This window comes from Lissotriton vulgaris, chromosome 2_1, assembly GCF_964263255.1.
Source record: "Lissotriton vulgaris chromosome 2_1, aLisVul1.2, whole genome shotgun sequence".
In the NCBI taxonomy this organism is placed as follows: domain Eukaryota; kingdom Metazoa; phylum Chordata; class Amphibia; order Caudata; family Salamandridae; genus Lissotriton; species Lissotriton vulgaris.
This window is the reverse complement of record NC_141687.1, coordinates 471,087,255-471,114,999: the sequence shown is the minus strand read 5'-3', so window position 1 is coordinate 471,114,999 and position 27,745 is coordinate 471,087,255. Positions and strand designations below refer to the sequence as shown.

Here is a 27,745-nt window from a genome sequence, read left to right as displayed (position 1 = left end):
TACTTAGAAAACTCTTTTGTTCATCTGTTTCCCACCCTTACGTCACGCAGTCTGTAACTTCTCTGGCCCCCAACCCTCCACCCCCCCCCGCCACTCCAGATCATGCCGTCTTGAAGTCACGCACTTGTTTATAATGCAATAGTATTAAGAGTCCTATTGCATTTAGAAGTGCTTTTTTTCTCGTCTGATTGGTTGGCTGAGTCACGCACTTTATTTTGCCTGACTTCTCCAGCCGGCTAGATTGCACATGCGTTGTCCAGGAGACGCTAACCAGACGCTCCTGCGTATGAAGCATTATTTTTTCCTCGCTCCCCCGGCGCAAGACTGAACAGGCAGACTGGTAAGTTTTCAGACTCCTCTTTATTCAAATGGCACTCTGCCACACAAACCGCTGATTTGATGAATACCCTGCCTCAGTGACTTAGGCCAGGGTATTCATTCAGAGGTTTTAAATTCCCACTTTAAGTAGGCTCAGGTGCTGCTGCTCGGGGAGTTCTGCCTGGGAGCACCGGGCACTGATCACTGCTTCAGAATGGCTTGTCTAAATGCTCAAAGCAATGCATCATAATGTAACACAGTGGAGGCAGGCTGCAAAGTCGCAACAAACGCTAGTGCAGCGCTGCGAGAAAAATAGGGATATTTCCTAAAATGTGTTGATGTTTTCAGGGTCATATGCTAGACATTTCAGAATTTAATTTAGTGGTACGAGGTGCGTCCAACCACAGCGTGGCTCTCTGTTTACCAGCATTTTCATTGGCTGTTAAAAGAGCTACAGTTGCACGTTGCGATGGCTGTCCAGGAGGAACCTTTACACCTCGCCTTTTGCACTAAACACTCTATGATCCCCTTTCACGTGTAAACCACCATCCACACTCCTTTCTTCCATCAACCAGCTCACTCTCCGTCCACTAACATATACATCCATCCATTAAATCATTTACTCACCCCTCTGCTCAGGCATCAATTGGCTGCAAGGGAGGTTAACAGTAAAGGGGTTAATGTATCTATGATCATGCGCCGTGCTGAAAAAGTTAATATCTCCTTGAGACGTGCCCTCCAGTCACACTCATCCAAGGTTTAAAAAAACAGTGTTCGAGGCATATGAGCTGCAGATCGTACACTTTTGGAATAGATCGCCACCTGGTGTTGGGCTCGGATGATTGCAGGTTGTTGTCTTGGAAGAAGTGTTTGTAGTCACGAGATAGGTGACTCCTCCATTGGACAATACTGCGCATGGTCATCGACTCTATCCTCAGATTGTTTTTTTCCGCCACTGGGTTCGGATGAAAGTTTTCCGCTCCGGCTAGAAAAGACTTTTTCAGAAACTTCGAAGCGTGAAACTTTACACAAACATTTTCGACATCACCAGCTACATTCCGGTGCGTCGACGCAGGCCGTTGGGCCTATTGGCGCCGTACGGCCTACGCCTCATGGACAGAACTCCATTCAAGAGATGCCCGGTATGTCGAGCAAAATTCCCTCATAGCGACCATCACGAGGTCTGCAACCTCTGTCTATCGCAGGAACACGACGAGTCGACCTGCACAGCTTGTGCATTCTTCCAATCGAAGACCATTCGGGATCGGAGGGCACGTCGACACGAGATGAGGAGATAAGCGCCAGCACCGTAGGCCATCTTCGAGGAGGAGATCGTCGAAGAGGACATCTCCGAGGACGAGGCTCCACTCGTCGCCGAGGAAGACTCGGCTGATCTCCAGATCATATCGGGGGCAGAGGACTCAGACGACTCGATTCCTGCACAACATACACTACCCAAGACAAAAGCAACGGTCAGCACTCCGCCCATGGGGCCCAGTCGAGACCGAAATATCCCCTCAGACGCCCCGCCTTCGGGCTCAGCTCTGAAGAAAAAGACTACGCCTTCCGGTGCCTCGGCACCGACAAATCCACATGTGCCAATTCCACCTCCTCCATTGGCACCGAAGCACATACATCCTTCGACACCGAAGGACTCTTCGACACCGAAGCCAAAACGCCCTTTGGTGCCCAAAGACAAAATCCTTCGGCACCCAAACGAAAAGATGCATTGGTGCCAAAACCGAAGACCGTACCGGATTCGAAAGCTTCGACTCCGAAACCTTCCGGTTCCAAGAATAAAGATGGAAAGCCAGAGTCCTGCGCCGCAGGGCCAACGAGACCTGTCTCCACTCCAAAATCTCCAACCTCGGTACCAAAGACTCCAAGGCCCGATACAGAGACACCTAAACCCTCTAACAAGCCTACCAAGCCGAAACCACCTTCGACACCGAAAAATTTGCCACAGGACTCGATAACGCCTCCTACAGCAAAAAACACAAAACATACCCCTATCGGCACCGAAAAAATCGATGCCAAAGAAGATTGTAGAGGAGGGAGAACTGTTTAGACCAGATCCTAAACAAAGAAAAGTCCATATCAATCCAAAAACTGGACATGTGCAAGCAATTTCTTACAAGAGACCAGCAGACACGCCACTTCTACCTGTGGTTCCTGCCAAAAAGAAGGATTGTGCAACTTCTCCAATGCACCCTTCCTCTCCTTCACCTTCTTCCTCTCCTATCCCTCCTTACATTGAACCTACAGTTTCTCCTGTTCAATCTCCTGCATCATCAAACCACACTGACGAAGAGTATGATTTAGGTGGGGGGAATGACGTTCAGAGCCACATGCATACCCTTTAGATGAAGATGTCAATCCAGAATATCCTAAAGATGACGATATATATGGTTTCCCACCACACAATGTGCCCGACATTTCCGATCCTCAGTACTACCCAACAAAACCTTCCCCTCCGAGAGATAGTATTGGGTTTAATCATCTATTAAATAGAGCTGCCCTTTACCACGGGGTCTCAATGCACTCTGATGCCATTGATGAGGATTTTTTACTGGATACATTTGAGCAGTCACAAAGGTCTACGTAAATACTACCCATGATCAAAGGAGTCATTAAACATGCTCCAGAAATATTTAAAGACCCGGTACGATGTAGGGTATTAAATCCAAGAGTAGAAAAGAAGTATAGACCAGCACCAGCAGATCCAGTCTATATTAAGGGACATCTGCCACTAGACTCTTTAGTAGTGTCTAATGCACAGAAAAGAGCCCATTCCCAGACTTCTGGTGACACGCCCCCGCCTGACAAAGAATCTAAAGTTACTGATGCGTCAGGGAAACGGATTGCTGCGCAGGCAACAAACATATGGCAGATAGCAAACACACAAGCCCTACGCTCACGTTATGACAGGGCTCACTACGACCAATTAGGAAAACTAATGGAGCACCTACCAGATCAATACAAAGATCAGGCAGCAGAGCTCATACAAGAAGGCAAATTAATATCCAATGCCTCAATTAAATGTGCACTAGATGTAGCTGACACAGCATCCAGAGCAGTCAATACTAGTGTTATACTCAGACGACATGCGTGGTTACGCATTTCAGGTTTTAAACCAGAGGTACAGACAACCATCTTTAACCAGCCCTTCAATCAAAACCAATTGTTCGGCCCGTAAGTAGACAACACACTAGAAAAGATGAAATGAGACACAGACACAGCTAAGTCTATGGGTGCATTACAATCCACACAGACTAGAAGTTCTTTTCACCGTTCCTTTTATAGAGGAGGCTCTAAGCAAACCGGCACAGATACAACATCATCTTTTAAAACGCACACACAGACCTCCTCTAACAAAGGCTACTTTAGAGGAGGATATAGAGGTAATAATAACAAGAGAAGAGGTTGAGGTAATAACAACAACCGCTCCTCTTCCACTCCCAAACAGTGACTTCCCTCTGCTTCCCCTACAGCATTCCACTCCTGTGAGGGGCAGATTATCACAGCTCCTACCTGTCTGGAATTCCATCGCAACAGACAGGTTGGTAAAATAGATTATCCAACATGGCTACTGCCTAGAGCTCACAGCAACCCCCCCCCCCCAAACATACCACCCAGGCAGCGTCCAATGTCCACAGAACATATGACTCTGCTTCAACAGGAAGTTCTAGCACTTCTACAAAAGGATGCTATTCAAGTAGTTCCTTTAGAGGAACGGGGAACAGGAGTGTACTCCCTAATTCTTAATAAGGACGGGACACTAAGACCAATTATCGACCTCAGGCCCCTCAACCATTACATACAATCAGATCATTTTCAGATGATCACTCTACAACAAGTACACCCACTACTACAACAGGGAGATTTTCTTTCAACACTAGACCTAAAGGCCGCCTACTTTCATGTTCCTATACATCCTGCTCACAGGAAGTATCTAAGGTTTGTCATACAAGGACAACACTATCAGTTCAAAGTCCTTCCATTCGGGGTCACAACAGCACCACGAGTGTTCACAAAGTGTGGCAACAGATATACAAGCTTTGCATACTCCTGCCATCTAGTTATTGGCTCGGACATTACACCTTCCTTTTCCTTGAAGGAGCAGTTTTGAGTCACAGGATGTCAGTGGCGGCTGGTGACATTTGAAAGTGGTGAGCCGTAAAATGATAATCATACTGCACCGTAGTGAGCGTAGCGAGCGAGCCCGAACCCCCTAAGGAGGGTTCGGGTGGATTTCCCCCCAGAGAAAATTTTGAAAAAATAGTGGACAAATGGTGCATTTTCAAGCAAATTTGAAAAAGCAGGAAGGTTAATAAAGCAATTGTGAAAGTGCAGTTATTACATTAATAAAGTGGTGTCATATAACATAGGTAGCTGCTTATTCAGCATAACCATAGAGCTTCATAACAGACTTTAAAACACAATGCATTGCTCAGTACCTCACAGATGTATTTTAATAACAAACAAATAAACAGGACGCAAACTAGCAGCATTCAAACAGTGTTCACTTTTTGTAATTAAAATCAGCACGTCTGTTTTTAATGGAAGCAAACTTCTCAATGGCATTGTTTCTTTATAGTTGATATATGATCAGCCTGAGATATTGTCCTTGAGCGCCTCCTAGGAAGAAAATAAAGACAGAGCACCTTCAATGTTGACACTAGCAGGGCATTTCATGAAGAAGCCACCAAGGACTGTTAGTACTATTGGCAGTTCCGAGCTGTGATGCGATTCACTGCCCCCCCAAAATCCCTTATGCGGAGCTAGAGTACTGCATGTGCAGGAGTGGGTCTCGAGGCCTTAGAAGGCCAAGAAAAAGACCACAGAATCCTTGGGCTCCTGTCTGCATCAAAAAATGGCTTTGGAGCTGAGCACATCCTAACGCAGGAAGTCAAACCACGAGACTCCTCAACACACTCTTGCCTGGAAGCTCCCATCCTTCCCCTACTGGCCCACAGTTGTCACATAAATCATATCCCAAACCAAGCAACAAGTCATCCCCAAGTGACCCTTCTACACCAAGATCAAAAGAGTCAGACACCCATTCTTGACTGACTGGTCGAGGAAATCTACACCAAGCAAAATCGTTCATACAGCCATAAACTGGCATGTTACTGCTAAGGGTGCCTCCTGGGAAACCATTGATCATGCTACCCCAATTCCCAAGAAGTGGAATCTAGTTTTTTAGGATGAACTCGCCTTGGCACACCATGGTACTGGTGCCAAAGAAGCATAAAGGCTAGGCTACAAGCCCTGCTCTACAGCCTACCGCACCCAGGCCTTCACCACCACCAACTTCTCCACCACAGCCACATTCACCTAACCTCTCCACCTCTTCCATAGTCTCCAAGAGAGGCAAGGACACTCCTTCTCTGGCCCAGGTAGCCCTTATCTGGAGAGAGACCCTTATGACCAGTCTGCTGAGGTAGTGGTTGGGGATGACCCCTGGAACGTACAACATCGACCTAGTAGGCAATCCTGGCCAGAGCCTTATCCAACCAAATTATCTCCGCTGAATGATGCCACTGTGTACAGTGCTATCATTTAATTAGCGGCCCATCACTATCAAGTCTACATGCATGCCCTACAGGATGAAGCCGACTTTGTGGTGGACACTCTCAGTAAGATAGAACATACTGGGCCATATGTAGGTAAATGGCATTTACCGAATCGTAAATACCGAATTTTACCGATTCGGTATTTACAAATCGGTAAATGCCATGTAGGTAATTATTCGGTAAAAATTACCGAATCAGTAAGATTCGGTAATTACCGAATCGGTATTTACCGATTCGGTAATTGCCATTGATTCCTATGGGCCTTGGCCCATAGGAATCAATGGCAATTACCGAATCGGTAAAGACCGATTCGGTAAAATTACCGATTTGTCAAGGGGGACAGGGTGTCAATTTGACCCCCTGTTGCACCCCAGATTCTGGCTTGTGTGCCATGTGGCACACATACATGCCCTAAGGGCATGTATGTGTGTCCCTTAGGGCATGTATGTGTGCCACATGGCACAGGTGTACATGCACAGATGTGCATGTACACAGGAATTCGTTATTGACCATGCAATTGTATTTCATGGTAAATAACGAATTCCTAAGGGCCTGTGGCACTGTTTTCAGTGCCACCTACATCCCATATTACCGATTCTGTAAATTTACTGATTCGGTAATTTACAGAATCGGTAAATTTACCGAATCGGTAAAGGCCGTTACCGACCAGTATTTGGCCACCTACATATGGCCCACTGTCTGAATGCTCGAGGGCATGCTTACGTCAGCCCCCAGCATTTAGGAACCCGGCCAGGGCCAAGGTGGTCATTCTACGGATGGAGAAAATGTTTACGGCCATGCCTAATGACCCCCTTTACATAAAAGGGCAGATCCCACCAATTCTTTAGTGGTCCATATTGCAAAGAAGCACGCCTGCACCCAGGCTAAAGGAGAATCCTCCTCCCCGATAACGAGAATATGACTCCATGCTGCAGACAAACGTGTTGCTGTTGGTGTAACCACCCAGTGGCAAGCCATACATTTGGTGTGTTTGCTGTCGAAATCCCACAGGTACCACTGGGAGTTGATGGAGGCCTTAGTACAGCACCTCCTTGAGACATACTGGAAGAGGGGTGTGGAGCTAATTGAGGAAGGAAAGATACTATACTCCAAAAACATTTCCAGTACAAATATCGGTTTTACATTAGACACCACAGACACTGTTTTTGCAGTGCTAGGTCAGTATTCAAATTCCTTCTTTCTATGATGCCTGTTATATATTGCCTTTCGTGAAAGCTGTGCGATATTGTATCATTTTTAAGTAACTGTGTGCTGAATGTCAGTAGGGCTTGCCAAGACCTTTCATTGAAAGGTAAAGAATAGAAGCTAATGGGTCAGGCTCTTTAAAGTAAATATAAAATGTGAAAGTTTCCTTATTCAGACATAGGAGGGTGTTTAACAAAATTAATTGTAACATTATAAACACTACAATTAGAAACGAAAGAGAAAAAAAGATTTGGATGGAATTTTAAATGTTCGTCCCCTGCATTGTAAACATCCTGTTTCCGGCTGTTGTGCCAGACAGAATGGTTGTTACCCGTTACTCAAAAACACTTCTGTTTCCTCTTCTTTTAGCCACCCATCCAGGCTTCAGACAACAGACAACCTACTACCGATGTCTCCAGAAGAATTTGATGAGGTGAAACGGTTTGTTGGTCCAGCAGAAATCGATACTGTGAGTACATTCACTCAATGGGCTCTATTAATTCAACTCCCTTGTGCAAGTAATTTAGAGGTGTTGAGATTCTGCTCTCTTTAACCTAGATATGTCACCAAAGACTCGCCACACACTTCTTAAAGCAAATACAGAAAAATGTCTATCTGAAAGAAACACGTAGTGGTAGATTCCTTACCTTAGAATTACCCCAGTCGTCAAACTGGATCAGGAAAGTTTTTCGTCAGCAGTACCCCTGCGTGTCGGTAGGCGTTGTTGTGCGGCTCTGCATGCGTCGTTGGCGTCGGGATGACGTTGCAGGAGCTACTTAAACGTGCCCACACGTGCTGATGTCAGTTCTTTCTTTTTCCGCGCCAGCAAGCACAAATCTGGGAAGAGCAAGTACCCCCAGTCACTTTTTGACTGAGTTTTTTAGGCCTTTTACTGATCGACTCCTGGTGTCGTAGGGATGTCCGGGTTCAAGAACTGTGGGGACTGTCAACGCATGATGTCCGTGACGGATCCACACCGCGTGTGTCTCTACTGCCTGGGGTGCGACCACAACCCCAAGTTGTGATCCAACTGGAAGGCCATGGCGCCGAAGACTTTGCGGGAGCGGTCCCGAAAGTTGCTTGAAGTCCGGCAGTCGGCTCCGCGCCGCTCGAGGTCCGGGTCCTGTGGGAGGTTGAGGGACTGGCCGTGGAGTCATCACCATCATTCTTCTGGATCGAAGTCATCGCAATCGGGGTCAGATAAGTCGAAGCATTCCAAGAAGAAGTCAAAGAAGCATCGTCTCGCTTCGACTGCCCTTCGCGCGACGCGGTTGACGGTGCGGGCGGTGCCCCCCACGGCTCTGGCAGAGCCTAAGTCATCACCCACAGTCTACCACCCCTGCGCGGGTGCTGGGGCGACGCCTGCTCAGGTGCAAGAGTTTCTTGCTGCCATGGCCCGACTCTTTGGGCCGTCGGGCCCCGCCGGTGCGCCTGCGGGCCCAATGGGTCCGACTGGGGGTCCTGCTTTGACATCTCCGGCGACTCCGGCCCCGGTGTCGCCGGCGGCTCCATCCCCAACGCCGCAGGACCCCCAAGGATCCAGGTTCAGATCCCGATCGACGACGGTTGGCCTATTGACACCTCCTCCGGCGCCGATCTTCCCGGTGCAGCTCTATCACCCGACGCTGATGGGCCCTTTTGTGCGCTATGTCCCTCCTCCTTATTTTGAGCCTGTTCCACAGACTTCGGTGGAAAGGGAGGTCTGGGAGGGGTCTGAGGACCCTCCAGCACAGGACTGTGCTTACGATCCGGACTGGGCAGAGGATTTGGGGGAGGCCAATGGTCTTGACATCACGCCTGACCTTGGCATGCTGTCTCCTCCTACCGTGGCTACGGAGGAGGGAGCCAGTTACGCAGTGGTGTTGCATAGGGTGGCCGAGGCTTTCTGCCTCGAACTCCATATGGTGGCCATCAGGACTAATCTCCTGACAGAAGTGCTCCAACCGGGCTACCTCTTCGGAGCCTTTGCTGCCATTTAATGAAGCACTATCCGACGTTCTTTTTGGGCACCTGGTCCAGGCCCAACACAGGGGCTCCTGTGGATAGGAACGTGGGCTGACATAATCGCCCGACTCCCGGCGATCCCCTCTTCCTTACCCAACACCCCACCCCGGAGAGCTTGGTTGTCCAAGCCTCTACATTCCAGAGCGTGTTCCCTACTGCACCTCCGGCTAGGGAATCCAATAAGCTGGATCAGTTTGGTAAGAAACTGTTTTCATCTGCCAGCTTAGGGATGCTGTCGGTGAACACTGCATGCCTCTTGGGCCGTCATACTCACTCTCTGTGGGACACGGTTGCGCAGGTGCTGCCTAACTGCCCGGAGGAGGCCCAGGTAGTTATTTCCCAGGCGATTGTGGCTGGGAGAGACGCAGCAAAGTTCACCATACATTGTGGGCTAGACACCACCTATTCACTGGGCAGGTCGATTTCCACGACCGTGGCGCTATGGCGCCACTCCTGGTTGAGGACAACTGGCTTCTCAGGGGATGTCCAGAACCCTCTGATGGACATGCCCTTTGATGGTATTCGCCTTTTTGGCCATAAGGCAGATAGTGCGTTGGAGCTCTTCAAGGACTCCCGGGCTACGGCCAAGTCCTTGGGCCTGTCGGCCGTTTGGCCTCCTCTGCCTTCTCCTTTTCATTTCTTTTGTGGCCATGAAAGGGGCGCCCCACAGCGTTCGCTGAGCCACAGACCACGGCAGCAACAACCTAAGCATGGTCGCAGATGTGGGAACCATCAAGGCAGTTCAGGATACCAGCGGGCGGGTCAGTCCACTTCTACCCCACAGCATCCACTTCGAGGTCTTCCTAGTCTGACCTTTCAGGCCCATCAGACGCCAATAGGTGGACGAATACGCCATTATCTCAACCACTGGCGCAACATCACTTCGGACAAGTGGGTGCTGCAAATTGTCAGAAGAGGCTACTCCCTCCCCTTCGAGACAACCCCTCCAGCCATGCCACCTCAGTACCACCGCATGTCCGGGGATCACTTGGCGCTTCTCCAGCAGGAAGTTGCGGCCCTCTTGGCCAAGAGGCCATCTAGCTCGTTCCGACGCCAGAAGTAGGTCATGGTTGTTATTCCCACTACTTTCTGGTTCCAAAGAAGGACAAGGGCCTGTGTCCTATCTTAGACCTTCGGAAGGTCAATCGCTCCCTCCTGAAGGAGAAGTTCAAGATGCTCACACTTGCTCAGGTCTTGTTTGCCCTAGACTCGCAAGACAGGATGGTGGCGTTGGACTTGCAGGATAGCTATTTTCATATTCCCGTCCTGCCTGCCCACAGGCACTACCTGCGATTCACGGTAGGCCACAAGCACTTTCAATTCACTGTGCTCCCTTTTGGCCTTACCAGCGCCTCTCGGGTGTTCACGAAAGTGATGGCGGTGGTTGCAGCTCATCTGCGTAGATCAGCGGTTTCAGTTTTCACCTATCTCAACGACTGGCTATTGAAGGCGGGCTCGCCCCAGGCAGTTGTCTTCCACCTCCAGACTACGATTGACCTCCTGCATTTTCTGGGGTCAACATTCTGAAGTTGCATCTGATTCCCTCACAGAAGCTCCTTTTCATCAGAGCGGTTCTGGACTTGGGGTTTATCCTCCCGAGCAGCGAGTCCGGGACATTCAGGCTATGATTCTGATCTTTCAGCCTCTGTCCTGGATTTCGGTCAAGATGACCCTTCGACTACTGGGTCTGATGGCCTCCTGCATCCTGCTGGTGGATCATGCCAGATGGCATATGCGGGCTCTGCAGTGGGACCTGAAGTTCCAGTGGGCACAGCATCAGGGCAACCTGTCCGATCACGTCCAGATCTCGGAGGGCACTGCGCGGCAATTGCAGCGGTGGCTCACGAATCGCGATTGGGTCAATGGCAGAACCCTCTCCCTCCCCCAACCTGAACAAACAGTTGTGACGGACGCGTCCCTTCTGTGATGGGGCGGCAACATGGGGGAGGAATAGATCACAGGCATCTGGTCTCAGGGGGACTCCAAGCTCCACATCAACCTTCTGGAGCTTCGGGTGAACAAACTCAGCCGCCGATGCATGATGGACCACGAATGGTGTCTGAACTCGGACGTGGTGCAAGGTCTCTTTCAGCAATGGGGAGAACCTTGGTTAGATCTATTCGCCACCGAAGAGAACGCGCAATGTCATCAGTTCTGTGCGTTGGAATTTCCAAGGCAGCACACGTTCAGTGACGCTTTCCGTCGCGAGTGGAGTTGTGGTCAGTTGTACGCCTTTCCAATCATTACACTTCTGCCCAGAGTGCTGAAGAAGATCAGGCACGACCGGGCCCAAGTCATCCTTGTGGCTCCGGGTTGGGCTCGAAGACTATGGTATCCTGAGCTACTCAGTCTGAGCATCGATCCCCCGATCCGTCTGCCTCTTCTGGAGGATTTTCTGTCGCAGCAGCAGGGGGACGGTCTTCCACCCAAACCTGTCCATTCTCCACCTCCTTGCATGGAGATCGAGCGGCGGCAGTTGACGTCTTTCGACCTGCCTCCCGAAGCTTGTAATCTTATCATGGCAGTCAGGCGTCCCTCCACTAAGACGGTATACGCCTGCAGGTGGAATACGCTTGTGGCATGGTGCACAGCAAAAGCATGGGAAAAAGGGTACTCCCTAAAGTTATGTCAGGTCTAGAGGAGGGAGTGGCAAACCAACAGCAAAAAAGGGGGAACCTCTATTATGACCTATATTTCTTTATACATGAGCATTAAAGTTACTTCAAAATTTCATACAGGATGCTGCAAGAAACATGAGTATATTCACTTAGACTTAGTATTGATATTTTATTTCTTTCATTTATTTTCTATCATTTTCATAACAGTTATAGTTTTTTCTCATTTTTTAGTGATTGTTTTATCAAATTTACAATACAGTGACATGGTAACATATGTACAAATCAGTTAAAATGCAAGATTAAATCATATCTAGACAAAAAACCCTATACTTTACAAATAGTTATTTTCACTCACACCAACATACATACATACTCAATCTTTCATACTAATAGTGCTGACATGACTAACACTACACACAACAGTGAGAGAAATGAAAAAACAAATAGAAATGTCCTCTAGTAGACTCCTCGTGATGTCGCTAAGACCAGTAGCCTTTAGATTTTTCTTTTTTTATATAAACGTTATTGGTCTTTTTTGATCTTTTCCTTTCTTTCTCCAGAGTTTGAATTAATTTGTACGTGAGGGTCTCTGGTGCAGACGGCCTTCGTACGTTTCGGTGATATAGTTATTTTGCTTCACCTTCTTCAGGGCCAACAAGAGACTGGACAACAAACAGGTGCATTCATACTCTTAAAACCAAGGGGTTCTCATTATCTGTAATAGGAACATATGTACCATCATTAGTTTCTGAGCATCTATGAGTCAGCGCATAGTTCGACTATTTAAATGAACTTTACGTGCTTGTTGTTCACCTGTGTCGAAGTCTAAAAAATAGTCTGATAGGAAGAGTGCAATGAGCAGCTAGATACCTTATTACCCAGAGTCAAACAAAGGCTTGTGAAAAAATAAATAAAGTCTTGTGATTCCCAAAGTGTTTGGACAATTGATAGACAAAAAGGCGGAAAGAAGATTTAGATCCTTGCTTGCCTGCTGGCATATGTATACATGCATAACATGGAACCAGGAAGGATACAATAGGTGTAAAAATACCGCCTGTCATCTATGACACACATGTTTAGAGCGCTGTAGTTGTAAATAAATAAAAGGAGAAAAATACATTCTTGTAAAGAGAAGAGGCCCATGTGTTAATGTCCATTCTCCACCTCCTTGCATGGAGATCGAGCGGCGGCAGTTGACGTCTTTCGACCTGCCTCCCGAAGCCTGTAATCTTATCATGGCAGTCAGGCGTCCCTCCACTAAGACGGTATACGCCTGCAGGTGGAATACGTTTGTAGCATGGTGCACAGCAAAAGCATGGGAAAAAGGGTACTCCCTAAAGTTATGTCAGGTCTAGAGGAGGGAGTGGCAAACCAACAGCAAAAAAGGGGGAACCTCTATTATGACCTATATTTCTTTATACATGAGCATTAAAGTTACTTCAAAATTTCATACAGGATGCTGCAAGAAACATGAGATTATTCACTTAGACTTAGTATTGATATTTTATTTCTTTCATTTATTTTCTATCATTTTCATAACAGTTATAGTTTTTTCTCATTTTTTAGTGATTGTTTTATCAAATTTACAATACAGTGACATGGTAACATATGTACAAATCAGTTAAAATGCAAGATTAAATCATATCTAGACAAAAACCCCTATACTTTACAAATAGTTATTTTCACTCACACCAACATACATACTCAATCTTTCATACTAATAGTGCTGACATGACTAACACTACACACAACAGTGAGAGAAATGAAAAAACAAATAGAAATGTCCTCTAGTAGACTCCTCGTGATGTCGCTAAGACCAGTAGCCTTTAGATTTTTCTTTTTTTATATAAACGTTATTGGTCTTTTTTGATCTTTTCCTTTCTTTCTCCAGAGTTTGAATTAATTTGTACGTGAGGGTCTCTGGTGCAGACGGCCTTCATACGTTTCGGTGATCTAGTTATTTTGCTTCACCTTCTTCAGGGCCAACAAGAGACTGGACAACAAACAGGTGCATTCATACTCTTAAAACCAAGGGGTTCCCATTATCTGTAATAGGAACATATGTACCATCATTAGTTTCTGAGCATCTATGAGTCAGCGCATAGTTCGACTATTTAAATGAACTTTACGTGCTTGTTGTTCACCTGTGCCGAAGTCTAAAAAATAGTCGGATAGGAAGAGTGCAATGAGCAGCTAGATACCTTATTACCCAGAGTCAAACAAAGGCTTGTGAAAGAATAAATAAAGTATTGTGATTCCCAAAGTGTTTGGACAATTGATAGACAAAAAGGCGGAAAGAAGATTTAGATCCTTGCTTGCCTGCTGGCATATGTATACATGCATAACATGGAACCAGGAAGGATACAATAGGTGTAAAAATACCGCCTGTCATCTATGACACACATGTTTAGAGCGCTGTAGTTGTAAATAAATAAAAGGAGAAAAATACATTCTTGTAAAGAGAAGAGGCCCATGTGTTAATGGACAGTAAAGGAAAGAGATTGGAACATCTGGTAGAAATAATAGGAGTAGGTGGCAAGGAAAGAAGGCATTGTGAGAGAGAAGGAAAGAGTGAGTCATATTGACATTTACATGAAGAGGGTAAAGAAAAGTTTTGTCGAATATCTGAGAAAGAGAGAGGGAGAGAATTAGAAACCAGTTGTGAAATCCAGAATAAACCTTTGTCTCCACGATTTCCAGTATATAGTACGACCCTTGATACGTAATAAATGATTATGCCAAATGGGTTGTTGATCTAAAGTGGTAAGAGCAGGATAAGAGGCCGGAAGAAGAGCTTTCAATATTTGACATTTATGTGAGATCACTTCGGGACGAAACGAAGGAATATGGTTAGTAAAAGCAAGAGATTCATCAAAATTAAAAGGAGCTATAAAATATTTCTCAATATTCAACAAAAGAGGAGGATGAACACATTGGTCAGGAGAAAGCCAACAAGAAGATTGCCTCAAAGAGAAAGTGTAATGATAAGATTTAAAATCAGGAAATTTGAGTTCACCAGAAAGTTTATCAGCTTTGAGAGAATTAGGAGCTATTCGGGGAGATTTGTTTTTCCAAAGGAATTTGTTTAATATAGAATCAATTAAAAAAAAATAAAAACTAGGAATGTGGACCGGAATCATAGACAGAAGATAGAGAATAAGCGGTGAGAGCATCAACTTAATAGAATCTAGGCGACCCCACCAGGAGAGAAAGAACAGATGTCATCGGTCTATAGATGTAGACAAGGTTTTGGAGAGATTATCAAAATTATCTTTCATAGTTTCTAGAATAGTGGGAGAGAACCATAAACCTAAATACTTAATTTCAGAGGTTTTTCCAGGAGAATCCAGTAGAGACAAAATCCTATTTCAGAGAAGGAGTATTTAATGGGAGAACCTCACATTTATCCGAATTAAGTCAATATCCGGATAACTGAGAGAAAGTATCAACTTGGGAGAGGAAAGCTGGAAGAGAAGTGGAAGGATTGGAGCAATATAGAAGGATGTTGTCTGCGTAAACCGATCATTTAACATGAGTGGAGTTAAGTTTGAAACCAGAAATTCTGTCATCTAACCTAATTTTCATTAAGAAAGGTTCTAAGGCAATTATAAATAAAAGTGGAGATAGGGGCAACCCTGATGAACACCTCTGAAAAGAGAGAAATAATCAGAGGATAGAGGCTTTAGGACTAGAGTATAATAAAGAAATAAAAGAAATTAATTGAGCAGCCTATCCATTTAAGTGCTCGAAACATAAAATCCCAACCAATTCTATCAAATGCTTTTTCAGCATCTAATGCTATGGCAGTTATGGATAATTAAGGGAAAAGGCTTTACTCAAAATATTGAAGAAAACTCTGGAGTTATCTGAAGACAAACGACCTTTAACGAATCCAGATTGCTCCGGGCCAATAATATTGGGTAAGATGCGGTCAATACGAAGAGCAAGAATGTTTGCAAAGATCTTATAATCTAAATTAGCTAAGGAGATCGGCCGGTAGTTTTTACAGAAAGAGGGATCCTTATTTACTTTGGGAATCAAACAAATTACAGCTTCTTGCAAAAAAACGGAGGAGGATCCATTCTGCACAAAAAATATATAAAGTAATAAAAGGTGGGGAAGTATCAAGGAAGCAAAATGTGCATAAAATTCAATAGTAAATCCATCAGAGCCAGGAGCTTTACCTCTTTTCAATTTTGAAACAGCAGTTTGAATTTCAGATAAAGTGAAGCTTGAATCTAATGAGGTACGGTCCGCGTCATCAGTAGGAGGGGATTTAATTGAATGAAAGAAAGAGGAAATTGCAGCAGAGGAAGGTTGTTGTTCCTGAGGTATCTATTATAAGGTAAGGAATCTATCATTACGTGTTTTTTTCAGATGCACAAGTTACTCACCTTCGGTAACGATATATCTGTAAGAAACATTAGTAGTGATAGATTCCTTACCGCCCCACGCATCCTCCCCGTACTGCGAACCGATTTCTAGGGTTAAGGTCATCCCTTTCAGGGCCCTAGTTTCATGGCACCAGTGGTCAGTTTCTTGCATGGCTCTGCGTTCCTGCCGCGGAATGCCATGTACAGAACTGACGTCAGCATGCGTGGGCGCGTCTGAGTAGCTCCAGCGATGTCATCCCGGCGCCAACGACGCACACAGAGCCGCACGACAACGACTAACGACGTGCATGGTACTGCTGACGAAAGACTTTCCGGATCCAGTCTGACGCCTCGGGGTAATTCTAAGGTAAGGAATCTATCACTACTAATGTTTCTTACAGATATATCATTACCAAAGGTAAGTAACTTGTGCGACACTTCCCCTCTTTGACCTCTGCAAACAGTGTCCGAGAATTGAAGGCCAACAGCGCTTTGAAGCAAAACGAGACTGATGCAACAGCATTAGTCTCATTTTGCCTCAAAGTACTTCATAAATATCACACACTAGATGGTGCAGTCTCAGTGATGTCACTGAAAACAAACAATAAGATTCGTAGTGTTTAAATTTAAGCAGAAAACATGTTATTTTAACCAGATGTTTAATAATTGTCACGCAGAAATTTGGCATTGCTTGCACAATACATCCCATGCTGTGTCTTTTGCAGTTCACAGTACAATAGATTTTTGTATTCTTCAGTTTTACATTTAGGCAAATGAATGCAGCTGGTATTTTATTACAAAATGCGCTAGCCATTACATGGAGAGCAAATGTTTCTACATAACTGAAGAGGTTCTAACCTCGGCTGAGTAATTCAACACATTAATCAAAGGCACAAATGACTTGTAAAGAGTGTCATGAGAACATAGACCTCCCACCCACCTTTTGCAGTATGTGATGAGAGATCCTTAAATTCCCACTGTTCAGGTCACCTTACATTTGTATAGAAAGCATTGGTAAATTCAGTTTGTCTGGACTTTTGTATAGCTGCAGTACATCAGGCCATTAATTTACTTGTCTCTTGAGTGAAAAGCAACACGTTGAAGTCTTTAACAAGCCTTTAAGACTTTGCTAGATGTCACTCTTGTGTCGGACACAACTGCCTAATAAGTCTTTCACAAAGCTACAGGCCCATAAGAAATTACTAGATGTCCCTCTCGAGTTAGATCCAAGTGCTTGAAGTCTTCACAACACTGCAGAACCTCAAGTCCTTTACTACATGGCCGTCTGGAGCAAAGTGCTACTTCTTCAAATGTCCTTCCCAAAGCTGAGGTTATGTGGCTTCAACATTAAAACTTGCATATATACTTTTGTTACCCTAATGAATTGTGCTTGTTTTCTATAGGATAAGTACATATCCCAATGTTGTTCTATGATGTTGATGAGTCAATACTGCTAAATCAAGTAAACATAGATACAAGAAGTCACTGGTAAATTCAATTCCCTTAACCTTATTCTTTGCAGACTGGTCTTTCACTGGCACTATACGTGTGTCACTAAATTGCAGTTGCTTGCAATAAAGTCGGCCTATAACTGAATTGTGGTGATCAATTACCCTAAACCGTGTACTGTGATAGGAAGAAGCACAATGTTGGTCAGTTGAGCAAACCAATAGATAAAGAAATTTGAATAAAGATGCTTATGTACAAAACAGTACTTGACACTGGAGATTGCCAGCTACGCAACAACACAATCAAGGAGCAACATACACAAGACTGCACTGTTCATCTTCTAAAAAAGGAAGTTTCGATTTGGAAATATTTTCCTTTCTAAAAGAATGTTCAGCATCAAAGGGATAGAAGGTCACACAATACACCTTAATTGAACAGGTGTCTACTTAGTCACCTAAGGATACTTTTGAGGAGGGATTTGATGATGATGCCAAATTTGGCCAGGAAGAAGAAAACATTGACATGTATGTGTCAATGAAGGTGAGCAGATCCAATTGCCTGCTCATGGAGAAGATTTTAGCTCCAGAGACCATTCTTCTCTAGGGCTCATGTACAAACCAACCAGAAAGACACTGTGCCATAACTCCAAACCTGCTGGCAAAAACACTGGGGATTTAGCTTTAAGAGGATCACCCTCTAAAAGAGCTTTGGCTCCATGATAAGATGATAGACTTTGAGAGGTAACCCAACCATAAACTGGGATTTCAAGAACCAAATAGTTTGATCCGAAAGGTATCGGGGCACAGTGGTGCTTCAACTTTACTCAAGAAGAGTTTTCAAAGAATAGTAACACACACATCTCAGATGGAGAGTAAAAATCCATAAATGTCACACAAATTTGGATGCATACTGGACATATTGTGGCAGGCTTCAGAGGCAACCATTAGACAAGCCAAAGTGTAGAGCAAGGCACCACTTTCTCTTTGAGATAAATGAGTCCCTCCACCACAGTCACTGCATAGGATCACACTGACTGATTCATTGATTTATATCAAGACAATTTAAATGCAGACAAAGCAGATTTGGTCCTACGAAAAAGCAAAGAGGATAATGCCTATTAATAAGTACTGCTTCAGCTTGGCAGAAATTGAGCAACTGGAAAACCATCCAATAAAGTGGATGGGTCTCATGTATGTGATCATGAAATTAAAGAAAGACTGAAAAAATGTGTATTATCATGCAAAGCATGTGATGTACAACGCTACAGACTGAAAACTAACTGTTAAAAGTAAGTAATGTTTTCTTTCCCCCTCCTTGTGGTGCCTGCCTAGATTGAGTATTGCAGTAACCTCTGTGCACAAGGGTTTACTAGGCGCTGGTGGCTACTGCTAAAATGCAAACGAATGCCTCCCCAGTTCAACATTCCTACATACAAGAAAAACAATATAGGTGGAAAATCTTTATCTGTTCAAGCAGCCAAACTATGGAATTCACTACCCACACACATAAGATCCACTGAGAACCATTTTAGTTTCATGAGATTACTCGAGAGCTGTATCTTTCCCACATGACAGCTATACTCACTACACAGCAGAGCAGCACAGCATTATATTCAGACATGACCAGCTATGTTTCTCACGGTATAGAGATTCAGTTGTTATTCATGTTTCATTGTGCAATGAAATATGCTTCTACATCACAAGATACATAAGTATATCAGCCAATGTTCTAATTGCTGCTTTCATGTACATATAGGTGCATATATAGAAGAGTTTATACTAAAACTTTAAGAAATGTCATGAAAACGAATGAATTCTTCACCACAAGATATTTATGCAGATCAGACCTTGAAAATATTACTGCTTCTGTGGACAAATGGGTATTTATATAGAGGGGTTTTGTCGAGCCCAAGACGACCTTACCAAGTGTCATGTGCATATGTGTATGTATAATATGTCTATGTAGGAATATTGTAAGAGTAAAAAGTAGTCTAAATAGCTAAAAACATTAAATTGACTTTTAAGGCTTTATGTACCAGGACCTGGGTAGGATTTCAGAAGGCATGCTGATCGCTATTGTATTTGCATGAAATAGACCCAATTTTTAACAGTGCTTACACTTAAGCAAAATTGGGGATTGGACAGGACTGCGTCTCAACTGCAATGGCTTGAAAACAGCTTTCGTTCGAGGCATGTGGGCTGCTGAATTCATATCTGTGCATAGATCGCCGCCTAGTGTTGGGTCCGGATGAATGCACATTGTTGTCCTGGAAGAGTCTTCGAAGTATCACGAGATAGGTGGCTCCTCCCCTGGACTACAGTGAGCATGGGCATCGACTCCATCCTCAGATTGTTTTTTTCCGCCATTGGGTTCGGATGCATATTTGTTAACTAAAGTTCGGAATCGATAAGAAACTTTCTTTTTGGCCAAAAGGCCTTTAGTTATCGTCGGTATTGTCTTACGATCGGTGCACAGTTCTGTTCCAGCTCAGTTCCCGAGCCGGACATCCTGAGGAGCCGCGTGGCTTTCGGCACTGAAGGCCCGGTCGACGCCAGAGGCCTTATCGACGAACCATCATGGAACGAAGCCCGTTCAAGAGATGTCCCGTGTGTAACTCGAAATATCCTCACATCGACGTCCACCCGGTGTGCAACAAGTGCCTGTCGCCGGATCACGATGAAGCCAGCTGTATGTCTTGTTCTTGTTTCCGCTCCAAGAAGACGATTCGCCCAGCAGGCGGCACCTGACCCGGTGAACATTTTCGATACCGAGGAGGATGAGGGAGTCGAGCAGGAAGTTCGAGAGAACCTGTCTAATCCTGCATCGGAGATCAACTCCAGCTACGACGCTGATGTTGAAATGGTCGATAATGAAGACGTTGTCAACGAGGTAGGAGACGACGATGGGGCCTTTGGGGCCGTGGAAGATAACTCGAGCGAGGAGCTAGGCCCAACCGTTGGTACGGGTGCCCAGACCGAGACACTTAATAAGGCTCATGTCTAGGGATCGCCACATGGCCTTACCCAAAATCTTACACTTAGTTCTACAGCCTCGCCTCAGGGCCCGGCTTCGGACACTTCTAAAAAGCCGCAGGTTGACCGATCGAAAACAAAAGTGAAAGCATCAGTGTCTAAGCAACCAAAAGCACTGGAGGAAAAATCGAAACCAAAAGTGCGTATTGCTTTGGTCGGCTCGAAGTTCTCTGAACTATCGGCGCCGACGAAGCATAAAGGTGTTATCGACCCGGTGAAGTCACTAAAGGCTGTCGAGCCGAAGACTGGGACACCTAAAAAACTGATCAAGGACGTCGACCCGAAAAAATCGGCGCCGAAGGCCGTAGACACAGACAAAGGACTCTGAGCTCAGAAGGTTCTCGATCCTACGCGTCGACCAAACAACGCTAAGAGCAGTGCGAACCTCGAGTCCACGCCTGGCGGTGGCTCAAAGGAACCCGTCGTGTCGACGCAGCCGTCTACCTCCTTTTCAAAGCAGGTGTCGGAATCGCTGAAACGAATTAAGGAGAAGGCTTCAACTGTCGGACCGAAGGATCCTCCACCAACGAAGCCCACCAGTAAGCCTCACAAATCGTCGGCGCCCATCCAGTTCACGCTGCCGTAGAAAGTGGTACCTAAGGCCTTCGCCCCTAAACCGGCCGTCGAAGCATCCAAGAAAGTGTCCACGGGGCCGAAGCCCACAACTGCGGTGGTGGTCACAAAGCATCGACAACCTCCGCTTGAAGAGCAGTCGGAACAATTCATCGACGCCGACACGGGTAGACTTTCAATTTACAAACCAAAGATCGCCCCAGAACAGCCTACGGAGTCATACAAAACTCCATTAAAAAAGAAGGATTCGACTACATCACCCAGTCTTGTCGAACCTATATCACCACAGGGAAAGGACACTGCTCCTATCTCGCCCACTTACTCGGATGTGGAGACAGGGGAAGGTGACAATGAGCAGTATAATTACCCTATAGACACTGATCCTGAAGATCACAATGAACCCTGGGCAGACGCTGCTGACCCAGGAGATCCACACACTGCCCCAGACAGTCATGTGTATGCTGTAAAAACCTCGCCTACTGAAGAGTCAGCGGCATTTAATGCACTTATTGAAAGGGCAGCCAAAAATCATGATGTCCAGCTCCATGCTGACCCTATTGAAGTGGACTTTTTGTTTGACACCTTTTCCCACCTCAGAAAGAACTGTCAAGACTCTGCCAATGCTAAAGGGTGTCTTAAAACATGCTGGAGACATTTTTAAAGAGACCACAAGGGCCAGGGTAATAAACCCCAGAATTGAGAAAAAGTACAAACCGGCGCCTGGGGACCCTACCTACATCAAGGGACAGTGACCGTTGGACTCTCTGGTTGTCTCCAATGCCCGGAAGATGGCAAACTCGCAAACAACGGGTGATGCTCCTCCCCCTGACAAAAAATATAAGGTGCTAGAAGCATCGGGGAAAAGGGTGGCAGCTCAAGCAGCCAATATCTGGCGCATTTCCAACACTCAGGCACTCTTAGCCAGATATGATAGGGCCCATTACGATACACTTGAGACCCTGTTACAACACTTGCCAGATGAATATAAGGAGGCAGCGGAGATGCTCATACAGGAAAGGAAGCTTATATCAAATGCATCTATCAAGTGTGCACTGGACGCAGCAGACACCGCGTCCAGAGCCATTAACATAAGTGTGATGTTACGGCGACATGCCTTGCTAAGAATTTCCGGTTTCAAGCCAGAGATACAAACCACCATACTAAATCAACCTGTAAACCCTGATCACCTATTTGGACTAGAGGTGGACACCACCTTGGAAAAGATCAAAAAGGACACTGAGACTGCAAAGTCTATGGGGGCTCTCCAGGTCCAGCAGTTCAGGGGTGGTTCTTTTCGTCGCTCAAACAATAGAGGAGTTTCCAGAGGCCAGCTGTCCCAGCAAACAGTACAGTAAAGGTGGCGCGCAAACCACCTACACCAAACAAAGTAGAGGTGGCTATCGTGGAAACAGCGCCAAGGGCAGAGGTCGTGAAAACAACAGCTCCCGATCCTCCGCCACTAACAAACAGTGACGCCTTGTCACTGGCCCCCGACCATACAACACCGGTCGGGGGGAGACTACAGCGGTTCCTGCCAGTCTGGAAATCCATCACTACAGACAGGTGGGTCAGGAAGCTTATCCAGTATGGTTATTGTCTGGAGTTAACATCCACTCCACCCAACATACCCCCAAAACACCGTCCTATGTCCACAGAGCATTTGCACTTATTGCAGCAGGAGGTAGTCTTCATGCTGTAAAAAGGAGCAATCGAGCTCGTACCTGTCGAAGAAAGAGGTACAGGAGTGTACTCGCTGTACTTTTTGATCCCAAAGAACGACGGGTCCCTCAGCCCTATACTGGACCTCAGACCCCTAAACCAGTACATTCTATCAGAACACTTTCACATGCTAACATTGCAGCAGGTTCTGCAGTTACTCAGTCAGGGAGATTTCCTCGCAACAATAGATCTAAAGGATGCATATTTTCATATTCCGCTACACCCGTCACACAGGAAATACCTCAGGTTCACCATTCAGAATCAGCATTATCAATTCAAGGTCCTCCCTTTCGGAGTGACAACGGCACCCAGGGTGTTTACAAAGTGCCTGGCGACAGTGGCTGCACACCTACGGAGACAAAAAATTCACGTCTACCCTTACCTGGACGACTGCCTTATCCAAGCAAGCTCGGCCAAGGAGTGTGCCGTCCACATGTCCCACACCATTCACCTTCTTCACGATCTGGGATTCTCACTGAATTATCCAAAGTCCCACCTTCAGCCCGCCCACGTACGGCAGTATCTGGGCGCGACAATAGATACTCTGGCAGCCAAAGCACAGCCAAATTCAGTGAGGATAAACAGCATTCAATCGCTGATACAAAAATTCAGACTGCAGCACTCGCTTCCAGCACGAGTGTTCATACAGTTGATAGGCATGATGGCCTCCTGCATCTTCATAGTCCCGCACGCGAGACTACATATGCGTCCGCTTCAGGAGTGCTTAGCACGTCAGTGGAATCAGGCTCACGGACAGTTGAAAGACCTAGTGTTGGTGACCGGTCGTGGATACAACTCTCTGCATTGGTGGAATCCACAAAACCTTTGCTGGGGCCGACCGTTCCAGGAGCCTGTGCCACAGATCATTCTGACAACGGACGCATCTTCCCAGGGATGGGGAGCTCATGTTCTCCACTACACAGTGCAGGGACTATGGACAACGCAGCAAAAGAAAATGCACATCAACCTTCTAGAACTGATGGCTATCTTCATGGCGATGAAAGCATTCAAAGTACATCTGTGCAACAAGGTTGTGTTGTTCCGGACGGACAACATGACTGCCATGTACTACATTCAGAAGCAGGGAGGTACACACTCTCCACAGTTGTCTCATCTGGCTCAGAGCATGTGGAAGTGGGCTATTCAGAGGAACATCTTCCTCATGACGGAACACCTCCCGGGCAAGGACAATCAGATGGCTGACCTGCTCAGCAGGTACAGCCACCAAATGCATGAGTGGGAGATACATCCATCAATACTCCACCTGTACTTTCCAGCAGTGGGGTCATCCAGAGATAGACCTGTTCGCCACAAAGGAAAACGCCAAATGCCAAAGCTTTGCCGCCAGGTTTCCACACCCACAGTCGCAGGGCAATGCGATATGGATGAACTGGTCAGGCAGATTTGCGTACGCTTTTCCCCCTGCACCTCTAATACCGCTGGTGGCACGCAAGCTGAAGCAACACTCAATGACACTCATCCTGGTTGCTCCGACGTGGGCACGCCAACCATGGTACACCACGTTTCTAGAACTATCCGTGGTACCGCATCAAAGGCTGCACCTCACACCCAAGCTTTTGACGCAGAGCCATGGCGACATTCAGCATCCAGATCCGCAACAGCTGAACCTGGCGATCTGGCTCCTGAGGTCTTAGAATTTGGCTACCTCAACTTGCCTCCCGACTGTATGGATATCATAAGAGAGGCAAGAAAGCCCACCACCAGAGCATGCTATGCGGCAAAATGGAAGCGGTTTGTCATTTATTGTGCAGACCACAACATCAACCCGCTAGACGCATCTACTCAAAACATAATTTGTTATCTGTTACATCTATACAAATGCAATCTGGCCTATGCTTCCATTTGTATACATTTGTCCGCAGTAGCAGCTTATCTACAAAGCAGACAGCACCTCTCACTTTTCAGAGTCCCTGCCATCAAAGCTTTTCTGGAGGGACTCAAATGAGTTATTCCTCCACGACACCCACCAGCACCTGTATGGAACCTGAATGTGGTCCTCACCAGACTGATCGGTCCACCTTTTGAACCTCTACACTCATGCGAGATACAATTCTTGAAAGTGGCTTTCCTAATAGCAATCACATTACTGTGACGCGTTAGTGAACTTCAGGCACTAACTATCCAGGAGCCATTCATACAGATTCACTCCAACCGGGTGGTACTCCGCACTAACCCTAAGTTTCTGCCTAAAGTGGTTTCACAGTTCCATATCAATCAGACTATAGAACTGCCAGTGTTCTTCCAAAATCCTGAGTCAGTGGCGGAGAGAATGCTCCACACACTAGACGTCAAAAGAGCTCTAATGTACTACATAGATAGAACCAAAGATTTTCGGAAGACAAAACAACTATTCGTTGCCTTTTCGCCACAAAGGCAACCCCATTTCCAAGGCAGGTATAGCCAGGTGGATCGTTAAGTACATTCAGATTTGCTATCAAAAAGAGAAGCGCACATTAACGGTTCCCCCAAGGGCCCACTCCACACGTAAGTTGGGGGCCTCCATGGCTTTCCTTGGAAATATTCCTTTAGAAGACATATGTAGAGCAGCCACATGGTCTACAACACACACATTTACAAAACACTACTGCATAGATGTGCACTCCAAACAGCAAGCAGCTGTAGGGCAGGCTGTTCTAAAAACACTTTTCTAAACTGCTGCAACTGGCACAGGCAGCCGCCTCTAATGGATGGACTGCTATGTATTCTATGCACAGATATGAATTCAGCAGCCCACATGCCTCGAACCGAATATGCTACTTACCAGTATGCATCTGTTCTTGGCATGTAGGGCTGCTGACATTCATATAGTCGCCCTCCTCCCCGGCGCCTGTAGCGGCTGCAGCACTTAGAATTACTCTTAGCATGGTCATCCCTTACAGTGTTACACTCCATCTTCGCCACAATGGCTAAAAAAATCTGAGGATGGAGTCGATGCCCATGCGCACTGTAGTCCAGGGGAGGAGCCACCTATCTCGTGATACTTCGAAGACTCTTCCAGGACAACAATGTGCAATCATCCGGACCCAACACTAGGCGGCGATCTATGCACAGATATGAATGTCAGCAACCCTACATGCCAAGAACAGATGCATACTGGTAAGTAGCATATTCGTTTTTGTCTATAGATTTGATGAATTATCCTAGAGACCTTTCGAGATATAAAACTCGATAGATAGATGGATATATATATATATATATATATATATATATATATGTGTATATGTGTATTTAAAATGAGATTGGAGAAGATAAATGTCCCGTTTTTTGACCAGCATATAACCAGTTTTTGATGAAGCTGTAAAAAATTTGGTGGAAGACCATAACCAAATAATGCATCGATTGATGTAATTGTTTGTTGGAGGGTTGCCATAGCCGATCCACGGCAAGATAGTAAACAATGACGACATCGTCTAGTTGTGCATATGTTTGACTACAGATGGCTAATGAATTGCACTGTTGTTTATAATGCCCACTTTGATGTAAATATCCCATTAACAAATGGCGCTCACCATTATGTGACTTGCGCAAGTATCCCTCGTTTGTGTTGACCACCTATGCTTGGTTTTTAAAAATGGCGCCGCGCAGCGCGTTAATGTTTGACACCGAGGAAGAGAGCTTTCCCGAAACGCGTCTGTCTTGGAAATAATAACTCGCTTGTGCTGATATCCCGGGAGTTCTGTTTTTTCTTTTCGGAGGATTTGAAAAGATTGTGGAGCATGCATAAATATCGCGGTACACCACCGCGCTACAGCACCCGCCCTAAGAGTGACTCGCTTATTTGTTTTCTGGAGCAGTGATATGTGTGTGTGTGTGTATGTATATATATGTATATATATGCAAAGAACTCCGCTGAATTCCAGAACAACGCTCAGGATAACAACGAAACCGGACCCAGTAGGATATTTGCAAATCGTTTTATTTTCTCATCCTTGTGCAGACAAACACCCCGCCATGACGCGTTTCGGGACCTTGATCCCTTGATCACATGACATGGTCCGGCAAATCACCCATCAATTTAAAGTGCCAGTGCATAATCAGCTGACCCCACTGCCTGTGGACATAAAGAACAGGCTTCAGCCTGGTCAGGGATGAAAGCACGACATAATCATATGTACAATTACAGTGCCAACACATTTTGCTTATTTCAAGGTCTTTGTCATTTGAAATACAACATGTACAAATAAAGAAAATAATCAAGATGTGAAAATTTAAAAATCATTTCCTATCATCTTGACCGCCAAATCCTCATCTTATACTCCAGTGTGTTCCATTAATTGAATTGATTAATTATTTTTTAAAAAACCAATTAAAATAATAAAATACTATAGTATACTGCATGTTAAAATCATGACTAAAAATATACAATTTCTTAATTCTGTGCAAACTTGCAATATGATGTGCAAATTACGCAAACGGAAACAAGCCTGAGTTTACCTCTGAGGATACATGTTAAAGACCTTTACTCAAAATTGCGCCCAAGTGGGCAGATCAAATCCCTCAACCATTGCGTCCACACTGCAGTCTATTAGGAAACTGCTGATGCATCCAACGCACTTTAACTCATACATTATTGTCTATAATAAACAAAAGTGCCCAATAAATTAAAATAATCCTATACCCTTCACCATCAAATTTGAATTAAAATATTGTATAGTTGGGCCAGCCCAATGTTTGATGATGCTTCCTATTTGTACAAATGGGGTGTGCCTGTTTACAATGCTTTTGTTGCGTTGATTGAGTCCCCCTGCTTGCTATCTCAGTAAAAACAATAGTGCAAGTCTTCAGTTTGATTCAAACCATTAGGGGTTTTGCTATTAAGCTCCAAGATGTACTGAGACCTACTTCACCTGCCAGGC

At 45.5% G+C, this 27,745-nt stretch overlaps 1 protein-coding gene across 3 annotated transcripts in view; it reads left to right on the top strand.

Moving 5' to 3' along the window:
- Positions 1 to 27,745, top strand: part of STAT1 (signal transducer and activator of transcription 1) — a 590,542-nt gene that overhangs the window by 451,651 nt on the left and 111,146 nt on the right. For all 3 annotated transcript variants that reach the window (XM_086955384.1, XM_086955383.1, XM_086955382.1), the window contains exon 23: positions 7,470 to 7,569. In XM_086955384.1, coding sequence (XP_086811510.1) covers positions 7,470 to 7,569 — 100 coding nt within the window. The remainder of the gene's footprint in view (positions 1 to 7,469; positions 7,570 to 27,745) is intronic.